General features: G+C 34.9%; 1 protein-coding gene across 1 annotated transcript; it reads left to right on the forward strand.

The window, feature by feature from the left end:
• The first annotated feature begins 762 nt into the window (after positions 1-762).
• LOC149414710 (uncharacterized) lies at positions 763-14,405 on the forward strand. Its single transcript, XM_089642921.1, has 3 exons — positions 763-3,473; positions 4,077-4,223; positions 14,211-14,405. Exons 1-3 carry the CDS (start codon positions 3,381-3,383, stop codon positions 14,286-14,288), a joined length of 318 nt encoding a protein of 105 aa, XP_089499047.1. The 5' UTR covers positions 763-3,380; the 3' UTR covers positions 14,289-14,405.
• Positions 14,406-16,684: the final 2,279 nt, after the last annotated feature.

Consider the following 16,684-nt stretch of genomic DNA (forward strand, 5'->3'; position numbering starts at 1 on the left):
TATTATGCCATAAGTGATTGCAGATTGCACCATTTTACTACTTGATTTTGAATAAATTGTCTATAATTATATTTTCTGTTCATATTTATTGTTCTATTTATTGGTAAATTTTCTGTTCTGTAAGCCAGCATTGATTTTCTGTTCTGTAAGCCAGCATTGATTTTTTGTTCTCTTCTCAGAAGCCATCTATCCATATTACCACTGATATACTACGAATTTTGTCATATTTTAGCGAATATGGCAAGCAAACACACTACGAGTTATCTCGTAGTCGGCGTCCTAGCAAAGAACGCAACCTACGAGTTATCTTGTAGTTGGCAGTCAACATGTTAAAAATTATGATTAACGTGAATGGTGAAGTTTTCCAAAGGCGAAGCAAACAGGCTGTAAATTCTATACATGCCTTTGCATTTCTGTTGAGTTGTTCCAGGCTCCGACCCTCAGGGTGAAGAATTCTCTGATGATAGACAACCTCTGATAGGATAGGACACAAGAAGACAAGAAACATGGATAGTTTTTCAAATCTCTGTAAGGCAAGCAATAAAAAAATAACAACAGATTGTTTAAGAAAATAACATTTAATATTATTAATTTTCATAAAAAATATCAGTGGCAATGAAATATTCTTGTTTACTTAAATAAGAAACCAAATGACCTCACAATACATTTTACTGTATAATTATTAATATTCATGTTTACCAAAATAAGAAACCAAATGACCTCACAATACATTTTACTGTATAATTATTAATATTCATGTTTACCAAAATAAGAAACCAAATGACCTCACAATACATTTTACTGTATAATTATTAATATTCATGTTTACCAAAATAAGAAACCAAATGACCTCACAATACATTTTACTGTATAATTATTAATATTCTTGTTTACTTAAATAAGAAACCAAATGATCTAACAGTACATTTTACTATACAATTATTAACATTCTCGTTTACCGAAACAACAAACCAAATGACCTAACAATACATTTTACTGTACAATTATTAACATTCTCGTTTACTGAAATAACATACCAAATGACCAATAACCTAACAATACATTTTACTGTACAATTATTAACATTCTCGTTTACTGAAACAACAAACCAAATGACCTAACAATACATTTTACTGTACAATTATTAATATTCTTGTTTACTTAAATAAGAAACCAAATGACCTAACAATACATTTTACTGTACAATTATTAATATTCTTGTTTACTTAAATAAGAAACCAAATGACCTAACAATACATTTTACTGTACAATTATTAATATTCATGTTTACCAAAATAAGAAACCAAATGACCTCACAATACATTTTACTGTATAATTTTATTATTAATATTCTTGTTTACTTAAATAAGAAACCAAATGATCTAACAGTACATTTTACTATACAATTATTAACATTCTCGTTTACCGAAACAACAAACCAAATGACCTAACAATACATTTTACTGTACAATTATTAACATTCTCGTTTACTGAAATAACATACCAAATGACCAATAACCTAACAATACATTTTACTGTACAATTATTAACATTCTCGTTTACTGAAACAACAAACCAAATGACCTAACAATACATTTTACTGTACAATTATTAATATTCTTGTTTACTTAAATAAGAAACCAAATGACCTAACAATACATTTTACTGTACAATTATTAATATTCTTGTTTACTTAAATAAGAAACCAAATGACCTAACAGTACATTTTACTGTACAATTATTAATATTCTTGCTTACTTAAATAAGAAACCAAATGACATAACAGTACATTTTACTGTACAATTATTAATATTCTTGTTTACTTAAATAAGAAACCAAATGACATAACAATGATTAATATTCACAGAATGCTGAAATATTAAGCTAACATTTTATTATTTCATAGAAATTTGAAAACAAAAAATTATATCAACATAAAATTACAGGTACATCTTGACATGTTTATCTGTGCAGCCAAAGGTTGAACAAGCAAAACTATTTGTGAAATCTACAAATACATTTTTTTGTATTTACAAAATGTCCCCAACTGCATGAGTATGTCGATCTGTAAAATTACTGAATTATTATTATTTTTAAATGTCATAAAATGAGCACATTAATACACACACTGAAGAATATTTTACACTCTCTTGTAACTCTATTTATTTTATGTGAATACCGCACAAGAGACACAACTGTCTGGAGCCAGTGGGACTACGGCATCCCCAAATGAGTTATGTTGTGAGGCTGAAGGGAGTGGGGAGTCGAAGGAGATGGTAAGCAAATAGGTTAGGTAAGCATACAATACTTGTAATACGCAATATTGGCGGGAAATTTCAAACTTAATTAGAAGAAACTGTTAGAGTAGTGTTACATTACAAAACTCTATGGTAATTAAAGTACGTTTGATATTGTAAAGTTAGTTCCATGACGCTCCGTTCCGTTGGCGCCCATGGGCCCGGAACGCAGTTAAGAGGAAGGTAAATGCTAAATCACTATTTAAATTAATCTTTGCTACGAATCGGTATACATTATGAATACCAAAAAATATACTATGCATAAATTGAAGCTTTTTCTTTCTTTATTATAGATCGGAATTAAAATAAAATTATTGGTTGCGTTACAAAAAATATAAACGTAAACCACTGATAATTTTGTTTTTTCTTGAGGTAACTAAGAACTCATATAAGAAACACCTTTAAAAAATACCGTTTTATGGCTAAGATTATTTTTTATAATTATTATTGACTAACTTTTTTTCATTCATATAAAAATATTCAACAAATAAATAAAACTCACTTTGGCGCTTACGTCAAATATATCCAGACTCCGCTGGTCAAGGAATTGTCGCCTCTATTCGTGGTGATATAAGATGCAAACATTCTAGGGGAGTCGCTATATGCACAGTGACTAATCGACAGGGGGCGTGGCCAACATATCCGAGCTGTTCCGAGTAAATTGTTTCCCACTGCCTGTGATGCAAAATCAGTGAAACGCGGTGGGCGGTGAAACGAAACGTCAGAAATCATCAGAAATGGCGTCTTTGAGTGCCGGTTTAGACCGTCTTTTAGAAGTTTCGTTAAGTAATTTAAAAAAGAATTCAGAGACGGGTGTTATCAGTGGATACATTGACAATGAAGCAAATTATGAAGCATTTCTGTGTTCTGTGAACGAGTTGGGGCACTCTTTTTCAACGAGAGACAGTATGAAAAAGAAGTTGGGAGGTAAGTTCTAAACCTTAGGACCTAGGTCTAGGGTAGCCTTCCCATTTCTTCAGTTCATAGGCAGCTGCTGATATTTACGAGTTATTCGAAATTAACATTTCCAATCTTTCAGATGCAGTATACACGTTCTGCCCGCCTACAGTGGAGTTCTTTGGGATGCCATTTACATTCGGTATGAATGCGTACAGAGAGTGCGCCCAAGGCCCCCGACTACACCGCCCAAATAACAGCAAGGAGAGAGTTGAGTTGGTATGTTAATACACTCTAGAACCACATCAGCTAGGCCTACTCCCCCTCGTCTTTCAATAGTGGCATTGACAGAGCACCGAGGACTCGGTGGTCCAAGATTAAGGTCTATAACCCCAAAATGATCACCGTATCGTCGGTGATGTGTTTAAAATAAAAATATAAGCGATGGGCCTGGGCCTAGGTAAGCTAGGACTAGATTACACCAGGGGCCTTCCTAATATGGCAGTTGGAGCTCCGTCTCATTTAGATTAACACGACAATCACACCAATCACAATTCATCTTTGTGTGTTAAAAAGTGTGCCGTGGCTCGTAACACATCCTCATGTCGTGTTAGTCTAAAGAAGACCGTGCTCAAAGTGCCAAATTAATTAAAGCCCCTGCCGCTATATCTCATTTCACAATTTTAATTCATATCACACTGGATTATAACCACACTTGTAATTTTATACTAATGTCAACATTGCATAGGCCCTAACAACTTTTGTGAAAGTTAATCATCTGCGACAAATAAGTTAACCATGGGCAATTTATTTGCCGCACAAATAATAGGCGTCTTATACGTATAAGCCTATTAGACCCTATACCTTGAATTGTTCTTTCAGGCTGATCACCCAAACCATAAGAAGAAGAGGTTCCGGGTTTTGGACTCCAAGAAGCCTGGTTGTCCCGCAATGATGAGTGTGAAACAAATAAAATATTTTCCAGAATTTCCTGTTCCACCTCAAATTGCAGAAAGAGCAAAAACGAAGGTTTCTTATCCCTACATGGGCAATCACTTTATAACATTATTTTAATGTTTTCACTATAGTTAGATGCAGTGTTGTGTCAGATACAGATACAGATACTTGGCAACATTTGTAGCTAGATACAGATACAAGATACATTGTAAAATTGTATCTGTATTTAGATACATATACTTTTTAAAAGTATCTCACAGATACTCAGATACATTTCTTCTTTTTTGGGGGAAAACTTAAAAAAATATATACATTATCGAATACAGCGATTACTTTAATTTCTTAAAGACGGCAGACGTAAACGCTTGTGATTATTTTACATATTTACACTTGCTTGTTTTATTCGTTGCCCAAAAAGATATTGGCAAATTGGCCTGCAAGCGGTGATAACATAAATGCATCAGGGGTCCTCGCGAGTACCCGGGTAGCATATTACTACCCAGGTACCCGACGCCCCTTGGATAAATAAAAAAATACGTGAACTATGTGCAACTTGATTACTTTGGGTTCTGATGGAAAATTAAAAAAAAATGAAATCATTCATTCTTTTTTTTTTATATAGGCGGGTACCCGGGTACTCGGTTACTCAGGTTAGGACCCCTAAAATGCATGTATATAAACTGCTATAAAATATTATACACTAGATGGACAAAGGTACCCACTAGCTGAATTTGTGAGAAAACTTTAAAACTAACTAGAGAAAATCGCTAAAAGTTCACTTCGAAAATAAAGTATCTGAAAGTATCCGAGGTGTCAGATACTAGTAAAAATGTATCTAGATACAGATACAGTTATAGAAATATAGCTAGATACAGATACACGTATCTAGATAAATGTATGTAGATACTACACAACACTGGTTGGATGCAAGGTTATACAAATACCGTTTTGGACAACAGACATTTTTTTAGAAGGAAATGTGGTGGGAATACGCAACTTTCCATCGCTTACTTAAGCCCCGGCATTTTCAATTTCTACCGATTTTATAACAAGTTTCTCGCTAACTCCTTAAGTCTTGGAGTTCCAAAAAAAAAAGTTGTTTTTGATAATATCCATGAAATCCAAGATAATATCCATACATTTGTTTTGCCGAAACGTTAATTATTTGAAATTCCCTCGATAGAAAAAAATCGCAAAGTAAGCTCCGAAAATTATTAAAAATACGTTTTGTTCTGTTGATGCCTGGTTTGACGAAGAATGTCGGAGCCAGAAGAGATTGATGCGTAAATTGGAGAGGTCCTACAGACACTCGGGGGTTACATCACGGAACGATTGGATACAGGCTCAAAAAGAGTACACGATCTTAATCCGTTCAAAAAGGTCTGAATATTGGACAAACAGGATCACTTCAGAGCGTCAAAATCCACGTAGTCTTTGGAACTCGGTTAAGACAGTCATTGCTGATGTCCATGCACCAAATACAATCGACATAGCTCCGGAAATCTTCTCCAAGTTTTTCCTTGACAAAATTGAGTCAATACGAGCCCTAACAACCTACGCTCCACCACCGTATTTTACTAAATGCAATAGAGAAAACCTTTCTGCCTTCAAACCTACATCCCTAGAAGAAGTAAGGAAATTAATTCTTACTTCACCGAACAAGCAGTGTTCGCTCGACCCTATTCCAACGTGGCTACTGAAAAAGTGTTGCAATGAAATTGCTCCCTTTTTAGTTCATCTTTTCAATAAGTCACTTAGCACGGGTGACTTTCCAAAATCCCTTAAATCAGCTATCGTAACTCCATTATTAAAAAAACCACAACTGGACGCTGAAGATCTTTCAAATTACCGACCCGTTTCAAATCTGCCTTTTATATCAAAAATATTAGAAAAAATCGCTGCCTCACAGGTCATATGTCACTTAAATTCAAATGAATTATTAACTAAATACCAATCTGCATACAGACGGTTCCACTCCACAGAAACCGGGTTACTACGTGTTTTGTCGGACATAACTACTGCCATTGAGTCGGGTAAACTGGCACTTCTTTCAGTCTTGGACATGAGTGCTGCATTTGACACGATTGACCATGACTTTCTTATTAAACGATTAGATGAATCATTTGGTTTAAACTGTGATGTTAAGACCTGGCTGACATCGTACCTGGCCAACCGTTTACAAGCCGTAAAAGTAGGAAAAAACCAATCAAATTATGCAACCCTTTCATCTGGAGTACCCCAAGGGTCCGTTCTGGGCCCACTACTCTTCATCCTCTTCACAAATGATGTCGCTAAAATAATAGAATCATTCGGCCTTCTATCTCACTGCTACGCTGATGACCAGCAAGTTTATTTTTACTGCTTACCAGAAGAAATAAACAGTCTAAAAATTCGTATAACTGAGTGTATAGAAGCAATTACTCGCTGGATGACCTCAAATAGATTGAAACTGAATCCCACAAAGACTGAGTTTCTGTGGACTGCTACAAGCAGACGTCAGCATAACATTGAAAACTCCCCAATAACCATTTCCGGAAGTGACATCACTCCAAAAACGTGCATCAAATTACTGGGTGTCAATCTGGATGCTAATTTTTCCCTTAAAACACAGGTGAACAGAACTGTAAGCACGGGGTTCTTTCAATTAAGGCAAATTAAAGCAGTGCGGAGAAACCTGCCAACAGAGGCGACTAAATTGCTAGTCAATTCCTATGTTGTTTCACGTCTAGATTATTGCAACGGAATATATGCAAGTCTCCCTAAATGTCAAATCAACAAATTACAATCCGTTTTCAACGCCGCGGCAAGGCTTATCACCGGAGTATCTAAATACTCCCACATTTCAGAGCATCTCAAAAATCTGCACTGGCTCAAATGTCCTGAAAGAATCCAGTTCAAGGTATGCTGGATGGTATTTAAGTCACTTAACGGAATGGCTCCGGCTTATTTATCAGAATTGTGTATTCCAGAAGATTCCAACTCCCGACAGTCAACCCTTAGGTCAGCAACGTCATCAGCTATCGGAAGGTTGAAGGAACCAAAGCGCACACCAGATACTAAGTTCGGTGAGCGTGCTTTTGCCGTGTCAGGACCTAAAGCCTGGAATGGACTGCCACATGATTTGAGAATGATCGCAGACTCGACAGAATTTAGGTCTAAACTTAAAACGCACCTTTTCAGACAGTCGTATCCATAATTTCAGAAACCTAAACTTTCACAGTTGACGGCAATTTAAATTTAAATTAACAAAATGTAAAAAATACTAAAAATAAAATAAAATAAATAAAAATAATAATTAAAAATAAATAAATAAAAATGATAACAATTTGTAGGCTTTTAAGACAGTTAAAATACATTTAAATTAAAATAAAAAAAAACTATAGCAGACTTAACCCAATCGCTGCCATTTACGCGTATCGGCGTACGAACGATCCGTGCCACAACTGCCATCTACGCCGTATCACGTAAATCGCCAGTATGAATGTTTCGAAGATGATATTTCTAAGTTCTAACGGTAGATGGGGCTAAATATTATTTTGTAAAATATTATGAACTGTTTCTTTGCGACATCTCTGGTAAAATATGATAATTTTAATTGTTTATACTACGAAAAACAACATCCAAAAAAGGTCAACAGATTTCTTGACGCAGTCGTTTGAATCTCCCGCCATCGCAGCGTCGTGTGTGTGGATATCACGTGGTTCTTATTACGTTCTCTGTGGTGTGGTTCTAAAAGTTTTTTTAATATTCGGCGGAAATGTGGACTTGAGTTTTTTATTCCCGAATTGAGAATTTAGTTTGCGTATTTTTTTTTAATTTAGTTCGATATTTCTTTTCGTGTGTACTTTTATAAAATCATTTTTGAAACTTTATTTTTAATATCCCTAAATATGTCAAGACGCGATCTCAATGAAGAAGAGATAAGAGAATTCGTCCTCGATATTGACTCTGAAATTGAGGAAAGTGATGATGACTCAGATATTATAACGCAACTTAGTGACAATGAAGATGAGCCTATGGAGACTGAAGTTACCCAAAGAACTTCGTCAGGAAATTGGACTGTGAATTCCGGAAATTTTAAACCAATCATCCATCAATTTAATGATTTTCCATCTGGAATAATCGCGACCCCATTATTATCAGAAAATTCCCCGGAAATAAATTTTTTTGAACACTTTCTAAATACAAATATAATGGCCGAAATTGTCAAGGAGACAAACAAATATTATCAAGCGACTATTAGAAATAAAGTTATTTCTGAACATTCACGGCTTCGCAGGTGGAAAGATACATCAGTTAATGAACTTTACATATTTATTGCAGTGACAATGCTAATGACCAGAAATAAGCACCACACGATAGAAGAGCACTGGTCAAAAGATCCCCTTCTGACAAGTAATATATTTGGCAAGACGATGGCAAGAAATCGTTACCAGATATTGCTGAGTATGCTGCATATGTCAGACCCTGATTCTCAAATTGCTGGTGACAAATTAAATAAAATTAAACTTCTGGTCAATCACACTCGAAAAATGTTCAAAGAAACAATGGTGCCATACGAAAATCTTTGCATTGACGAGAGTATTATAGAGTTCAAAGGACGTCTTAAGTTTAAACAATATATTCCATCCAAACGCCATCGGTTTGGAATAAAAATGTTTATTTTGTGCGACTCGAAGACAGGTTATATTTTAGATATAATTATTTACTGTGGAGATGGGACGGATGTCACTGACAATCAATGTCTTGGGGCTTCAGGAGCTGTTGTCACCACTATGTTAAATGACTACCTCGGTAAAGGCCACAAATTATATGTAGATAATTGGTACACTAGTCCAATATTATTTAAATTTTTGCATGACCACCAAACTAACGCATGTGGAACGGTGCGAAAAAACCGTAAAAACATGCCAAAATTCAACAAATTGAAGAAAGGGGAAATTACTTCTCAGTATTCCGATTCACTGATGGCATTAAAATGGCACGACAAAAGAGAAATTCACATGTTAACGACGCTTCATGATGATAAAGTTTCTCCAACTGGGAAAATAAATTTTAGAACTGGAGAAGTAGTTTCGAAGCCAAATTGTATTCAAGATTATAATAAAAACATGGGCTTAGTAGATAAAGCGGATATGATGATAACTAGTGTAAATTCGCTTAGAAAATCAATTAAGTGGTACAAAAAAGTTTTCTTTCATTTAATCGATTTATTTTTACTGAATTCGTACATTATGCACAAAACCGTTACTTCCAAAAACATTACTTTTCCTGATTTCCAATTATATGTGATAAGACAATTATTAGAAAAATATCATACTACATCGCACCCTGAAGTTGGTCCATGTACGTCACAAGATGTGCCATTACGGTTATCTGCCAAAATGCTAGTAAAACATATGCCGATACCTATACCCCCAAAGGAAAAAACCCAAAAACCTTATAAAAACTGTTATGTTTGTTCTAACACTAAACTTAGACCAAAAACAAGAAAAGCGACGAAGTACATGTGTGGCGAATGTAACGTACCGTTATGTGTTTGGCCATGCTCAACAATATTCCACGAGAAAAAAGAATATTAATTTTAAATCTTAAAAACATTGTGTAAATAAATGTAGTACAATTTAGTGCAATATCAAATATAAAATGTGAAAAAAGTTGGAGAATCGTTGCCGACTCGATACAATCCATAATGACATGTGAGTGTTTATCTTATATCTCTTTGTTTATTTGTGTTAGTGAGTCAGCACTATGGCGGTTCACCGCACTCAATTATTCTGTCGGTGTTTATTATTTATGTCGAAAATACATAACGGGACACACTCGAGGATTCAAATATCTTATCAAGTATGTACCAAAGATATCAGTAATGAGCATCTAGTATAAACAAAGCCCTCAATGGCAATGGGAATGCCGTAAAGATTAATTTAATTGAGAACTTAAAAAAGGCTGAAATAGCTTGGCGTGTGATAGTTGACAGAGTATATTGCTTGGGCAGGCATTGGGTTAAGATCATGCGACGATCAGTGTTTTTTGATATAGTGTCCTCTGCGTGCAGTTCTATCTTTTATAAGCATAAACTTTTTAATATAAGTGTGTTTGTTGGAAGTGACTTGCCAGGTAAGTATGTTTTGGTATCATTTCTAAATAACAAATGTAGATCCTAGGAAATAAATTGTACAGCGCCCTTGAGGTGATTTTTCACAAAAACGGCGCTCTACAAATTATCCAATTATTATTATTATTATTAATATGTTATAGGCACGAAAAAATTCAGAGTGTATGTTTAAATGCAACTAAAGACATTGTAGAGAGATTTTTGCTTTATTTCAATTGAGTCGTGTTTCATAAAGTATTTTCACAACGTATGCGTATGTATGCGGCCAGCCTTAGGCTGGCCGCATACATACGTTTTCCGTATTCGATTTCCGAATTCGTTTTCCGTATTCGGACATCAGAATGCACGGAATCAGTAGAAAATACATTAACTGCCGCACACGTTCGTTTTAGTTCCGAACGGAACAAATTCCTTACGCACGTTCCGAATGCAAGCCGGCGCGTTCGGAGAAACCGAATGGAAAAAATCTAATGACGTCATGTGGAACGCAGCTCTTGCATACATTTTGTTTGTGCCGACGCAAACGTTCGGAAATTAAGTAATTCAGTGTTGCCAACGGATCTTGACCTAATATCGCCGTTTCTCATACATAAGGTAGCGTAAAGTAGCCGAATTTGCTGTTAGGTGGGACATGTTTAAAATTGATGTTTTTGAAGTAGCTTAATTGGCGACCAGTCGCCTTTTTTTATTTTTTCGGCGCCGATTCTCGCTCTGAGTAGCCTAAATGGCGATATATCGCCCTTGTTGGCAACACTGGTACTGACGTTTATACATTCCGAATGAAGAAAAACGAACGTTTGCGCTAGTCTCACGGAATTCCAAATACGGAAAACGAATTCGGAAATCGAATACGGAAAACGTGTGTATGCGGCCAGCCTAAACGGTAAGAAGAAACCAATTTCAGTTTATGCTACATCATATATTTATTATTATATTGAAAATAAGTATTTGAAATATTTACTAGTAATTGTGTAGTAAAAATTACACCTATTTTATTATTTCAGAGTACATACATTGGGAGATATTTCTAATTCAAATGCATTGGAAACTGGAATTGCCGGGTAAGTTTTTTTATTTAGTTTTTATTGTTGAGGAATATTGCGATTTTTATTGTTGAGGAATGATGGTTTGGGCATGTAGAGGAAATGAGCGAAGAAAGGAGTGTAAGGAGAATAGACGATGAAAATGTGAATGGTAGCAGAAGTCGGGGACGCCCGAGGAAGACATGGCACGACCAAGTGAATCAGAATAATAGAAAGAGTCAGAATAATAGAAGAGCATGTATGAGACGATGTATGAATGTAAATGAGGCAAGAAGTGTGTGCCAAGACCGAGTTGTTTGGCGGTCCGTCCTCTCTGCCTACCCCTGCGGGGAAACGGCGTGATGGTTAGTAAGTTAGTTTGTTGAGGAATATTATACAAGCAAAAATAATTATCGTGATTTCTTTTTGGGGTAACTTTCTGTATACAAAAACACAAAATTCACCACAATCTACACATCTGCCCTGACGATGGACAATGCTAAACTGTCCGAAATGTAAGCACAAGCGCAACACGGCGTAATACCCTAAAATATATCCCGACGATACTTTTCGCCGTCAGAATGTCAAATCACAAAATTATGCAACGTCTAGAATTTTGCGACCCGTTACTAAGCGAGCTTTCACATAGGTTTTTTCTCTAGTGGTTTTTGCACCGGGGAGTTGAGGAATCTTAAACTGTGGGACGATTATTTATTTAATGAGTCAAGCAGTTTTTTAAAATATTAATAATAAATTTAACTCTTACGTATAAATTTATAAAATTTCCATATTTCCTTGTAAAATTATAATTTCATTTAATTTAAAAAAAAAACATTCAAAACATTTCTAGGTTGGATAAAAATAATGCAGTCGAAGGAGGAGAAGAAAGACGCATCGTCGAAATTTTCTTTTTTATCAAACAACTGCAAACCATATCTGATCATTCTCCTTTTGGTTGCGGATTTGGAAACCTTACTGTCAAGTCAGAGCAAAGAGTTGGCCTAATGTCAAAAATATTCTTTGAATGTAACATGTGTCGCGCCAAATTTACAGTTCATACGTTTGACCCAAACCCTAAAAATACCATGGAAATCAATGTAGCAGAAGTATCGGGGATGACTCCTGCAGGAATTGGTCTTGCTCAACTCTCTGAATTTCTGACGGCTGTCAATATAGCCCCGATGTCTCAAACAATATATGATAGACCAATGTGTCCGTGTCAAGAGAGTGGGAGAAATGTGCATTACTCGCCATGGAAGCCGCAGCGGAACGGGAGAAGGTTGTATGAAGGACGGAGTAGCAATGATAGATGTGATCGCGGATGGGTGTTGGTCGAAACGATCCTATAGATCAAATTATACAGCCCTCTCGGGTGCGGCAGCGATTATTGGCAAAAGATTTGGAGAAGTTTTGTAACGCTAATCATATTAAATCTTGCCGCAGCGATGAAAACGGATTGCAATTTGTTATCTGGGAAGACTTGCATAAATTGCATTGCAATAACCGCATGGGGAGGCCGTGCAGGAGAATTTGTAGTATGTAGTGGGATGAGCTGCACAAGATACGCTAAGTGAGTTTCTATCGCAACGAAAAATGTTATAGTTCTTAAGAGGAAGCTACAAGCCAAAAATATGTATATTCTTGGTATGCCTTATTTCTTAACGAATACAGATAGTATTTCTTGACGAATACGGAGTCAAGAAACGCTCGATTTAATGCGCAAAAGTGGTATTTTTTTATTTTATAAAAAAAATTATAAGGCAAAAAAGTTAATCAATGGAAACTGTCAGAGATAATCTTGACCATAATATGGTATTTTTTCATTTGTACGTTCATACATTTTTTATTGAATAAATACATTTTTTAGTAGTTTACATTTATATTTTGGGTAAAGATATGGTAGATTGTAGTTCACAATTTTATTCTTTTTGTAAATTTCCGATTTTATGTCCGGGTTAAATCTTCCCCACAGAAAAAACTAAACCCTTCCACACACTTTTCCACAAATGATCATCTAGTCAATCGACATTATGCAAGTGCATTATATAAGCAAAATAAATTCAAAACAATACAAGAACAACACGTCAACTCACTAGAGATCAAATGGGAAAATAATTCACCGACTCCAGATTAAAAAAGTCTTCTGTTTTACAAGTCTTTAGGAGGAATAGGTTCCTCCTAAAGACTTGTAAATTAAACTCTAGGGAGTTCAAACCCTATTGATATAAAAAAGCTTAAAACAATAAAAATTATCTTTATGATATATAATTATTATAAGCATACATAATATAAGTGTTTGTTATGTATAGAAAAGTAGGTTTAATATATTTATGCATAAATCTTACAAGAAAAACCTTAATTCATTTCTGAAAAAAATTGGTTTAATTTTATAGGAGAAATTTTTAAATATATATTCATTTTATAAAAGTATATACATAAGTTACATTTTAATTTAATATAAAAAAGATTTAATTAATTAAATCTGTAATATCCTTATTTTGAGAATTGTAGGCGTGTTAAGTCCCGCGCGTGTCCAGGTCAAGTAACGTCGCTAGTATTTGTCCACCGAAATAAAAGTTTATTTATCAAGTACCAAATACCTAACGATCGGCGGACTCATGTCGACCCTTACTACGTGGATGCAAAGATCAAACCAACTGTTACAAATTTCACTCTCAAACTGGCCGTATAATTGAGATACCATTTCATCCGTATCTTTTACCATTGGCCAATAAAATATATTCAACCAAGGTGACATGAAATAACACCTTCTACTTAAAAGGCTCCAACAGAAAATTAACAGCCTCTGAGTAAAGCTCTCAACTAACAAGCTGAAGGTCACTCTTTCTCTCCTCCCCATTTACTCTGCCACACTAATTGCCATATTATGTTAATGCTCATGTTTTTCTTTTATTCTAGACAAGACACGGACGAAAGGATTTGAGGAGACGAGAAAGGATGGTGAACAGGGAAAGGAGGGAGCAGCTAGGAGAGTAATTAATTTAAAAAAGTAAGATTTTATTATTTTAGCTTGCAGTTTTGCAAATAAAAATATTGTTGTGAGAAATAATCTCATGGATGCAAAGATCAAACCACCGGTTACAAATTTCACTCTCAAACTGGCCGTATAATTGAGATACCATTTCATCCGTATCTTTTACAATTATTTTTTTAGTAATTACCAATTACTTTTTTACCAATGGCTTTTACCCAAATGGCTTTTACTCAAATGGCTCCATATAATAGATAAGATTTTAAAATTTGCATTATTAACACTTTTTTATTCATTATATATATATTTTTTTTAATATTAACTCCACACAGGAGGCCCTGAAGAAAATAATTTCCCTCAGGGCCTATGTCATCTTTGGGGATGCTGTGTGGAGGGTAATATAGACAATAAGAACAATGTTTTGAAATATAATGTTGTTTGACGACTTTTCATTTCTTAAATATGGGTTATTTGTTTTTCCTTTTCACATATTAATTCCAAATAATAGTACATTGTCATTTTTTAAACTAGTTTGGTATCAATTATGTTCTCAGGAACGGATTAAAGAGATTGGCGAAATCATGATCGGAGCCACCCCCGAGGTGGCGGCCGCCCTCCTCCGAGAGCTTACCGATATCATGAGTGGCCGGCGGCCCCCGGCAGAAGCAAGGTAATTATTATTTTTTTATTTTTTATTTATTATATTATTATTTATATGTAACAGCGACCTCAGCAAAATGCTGCGCCGGATGAGGCAACATGTACCAATGGAAGATAATCGTACTCATAAATGGAGAGCGTCCCATCTCCCCTGGGATTTGGTATGATATTGCATTCTATACACACCGCACCGTATCATATACATTAATAACAAACATACGTTTTTATTAACATTTTCTATTTAATAGATTGCATTTGGAGGATATACGGCCCCAGTGCGCAAACTCGCGTGGGGCCAGCTACTTAAAAAAACGAGGAAATACCGTTTATTAACAGTCCAAGAGGGCTTTTTCTATTTTTGCGGTTTTTTTCGAATTTTCGAAGTCACTTGTGTCCGTAACAGCATATTCAAAAAAATATTTATCGTGTATGTTTTTTAGATACATGTATGTTATATACAACCCGTCAAAAATAAATAATCTAAAAAAATATTTTTCTTACTTTACAGCAGTTTATAAAATAGTAGTTTTCAATAAATCGCCAATCGACCTCAAGATTACTTTCATCTGCTACTACATACAACATGACAAAAATATATAAAAAATATTTTGTAATAGAACATATCTCAACCCATAGGACCCAATTTTTATATTTTTATATAATAGCTAAATAACTGTGTGATATTATTTGGAAAAACTATGTAAATCAACTTACTTTGAAGTCAATTTTATGTATTAAAAAACAGCAATTTGAACAAAAAAAAAATACCGTATAATTAAGCAGTATTTATACTATCTTAATTGATAAATTAATTTAAGGATTTAATTGGTAATATTCTATATTCATTTAAACCCAAACACATATAAACGATGGCATTTTACATATTCAATCATACAAAAAGATTCTGCTTCTGCCATCGGTAGCGATAACATCTCCTGTCCTATGTACAGTTTATTATCGTTCACGATTGCCAAAACAGCGTTTGTCTACTTCCAGCTAGTCTGTTGTCGTAAATACTCAGTGATCAGTGTGTGTCAGTGTGTCTGTGGTGAAATTTAAAGTTTTTAAGCGTACTCAGCGCTTCACGGCGGCCCTCTAGGGACCCGTAAGTTGTTCGTTTTAATATCCGCTCAGTGATTCATTCATTTATTCAATTCGTTACAGAGTTTTTGCCAGTTCTAAGATAAAATCCTGCTTTCTATTTTAAAGTACAGCATTTGCAAATATTTTTTTGTTTGTTTGTGGTGAAGTTTCAAGTTTTTTACGTGCATTCAGTGCTCACGTCGGCCCTCTAAGGTCCCGTAAGTCTTTTCATTTTTATATACGCTCAGTGATTCCTTCATTTATTTAATTCGTATGTTACAGAGTTTTTTTTTTTCGCCCGTATTTAGATAAAATCCTGCTTTTATTTTAAAGTACAACATTTGCAAATATTTTTACGGCCAATTGCCGCGTTTTTTCCAGTGACTCATTCCGAATAATTCATAATCAGCTAGCAACAGCCGTCAACTTACCCAATTCTTAGAATCCGCCTGCTCGGCAACCAAACTCATTAAAAAACAATTAGCCGCGCACCGAACCGCTTTCATTTCCCAGAATTTTTACATTAAATATCAATTAGCCTTCAGCACCACTTAGTAACCAAGCGCATACAAAGTAAATATTTTTTCGTTCAATTAAAATCAAATAAATCAAACAAACCCAATTATGTCTTCCCACCAAGGTCCCTTCGAGACCGACG

The sequence above is a fragment of the Hesperophylax consimilis genome, chromosome 19, assembly GCF_061612785.1.
Source record: "Hesperophylax consimilis isolate HC1 chromosome 19, BYU_Hcon_1.0, whole genome shotgun sequence".
NCBI classification, from domain to species: domain Eukaryota; kingdom Metazoa; phylum Arthropoda; class Insecta; order Trichoptera; family Limnephilidae; genus Hesperophylax; species Hesperophylax consimilis.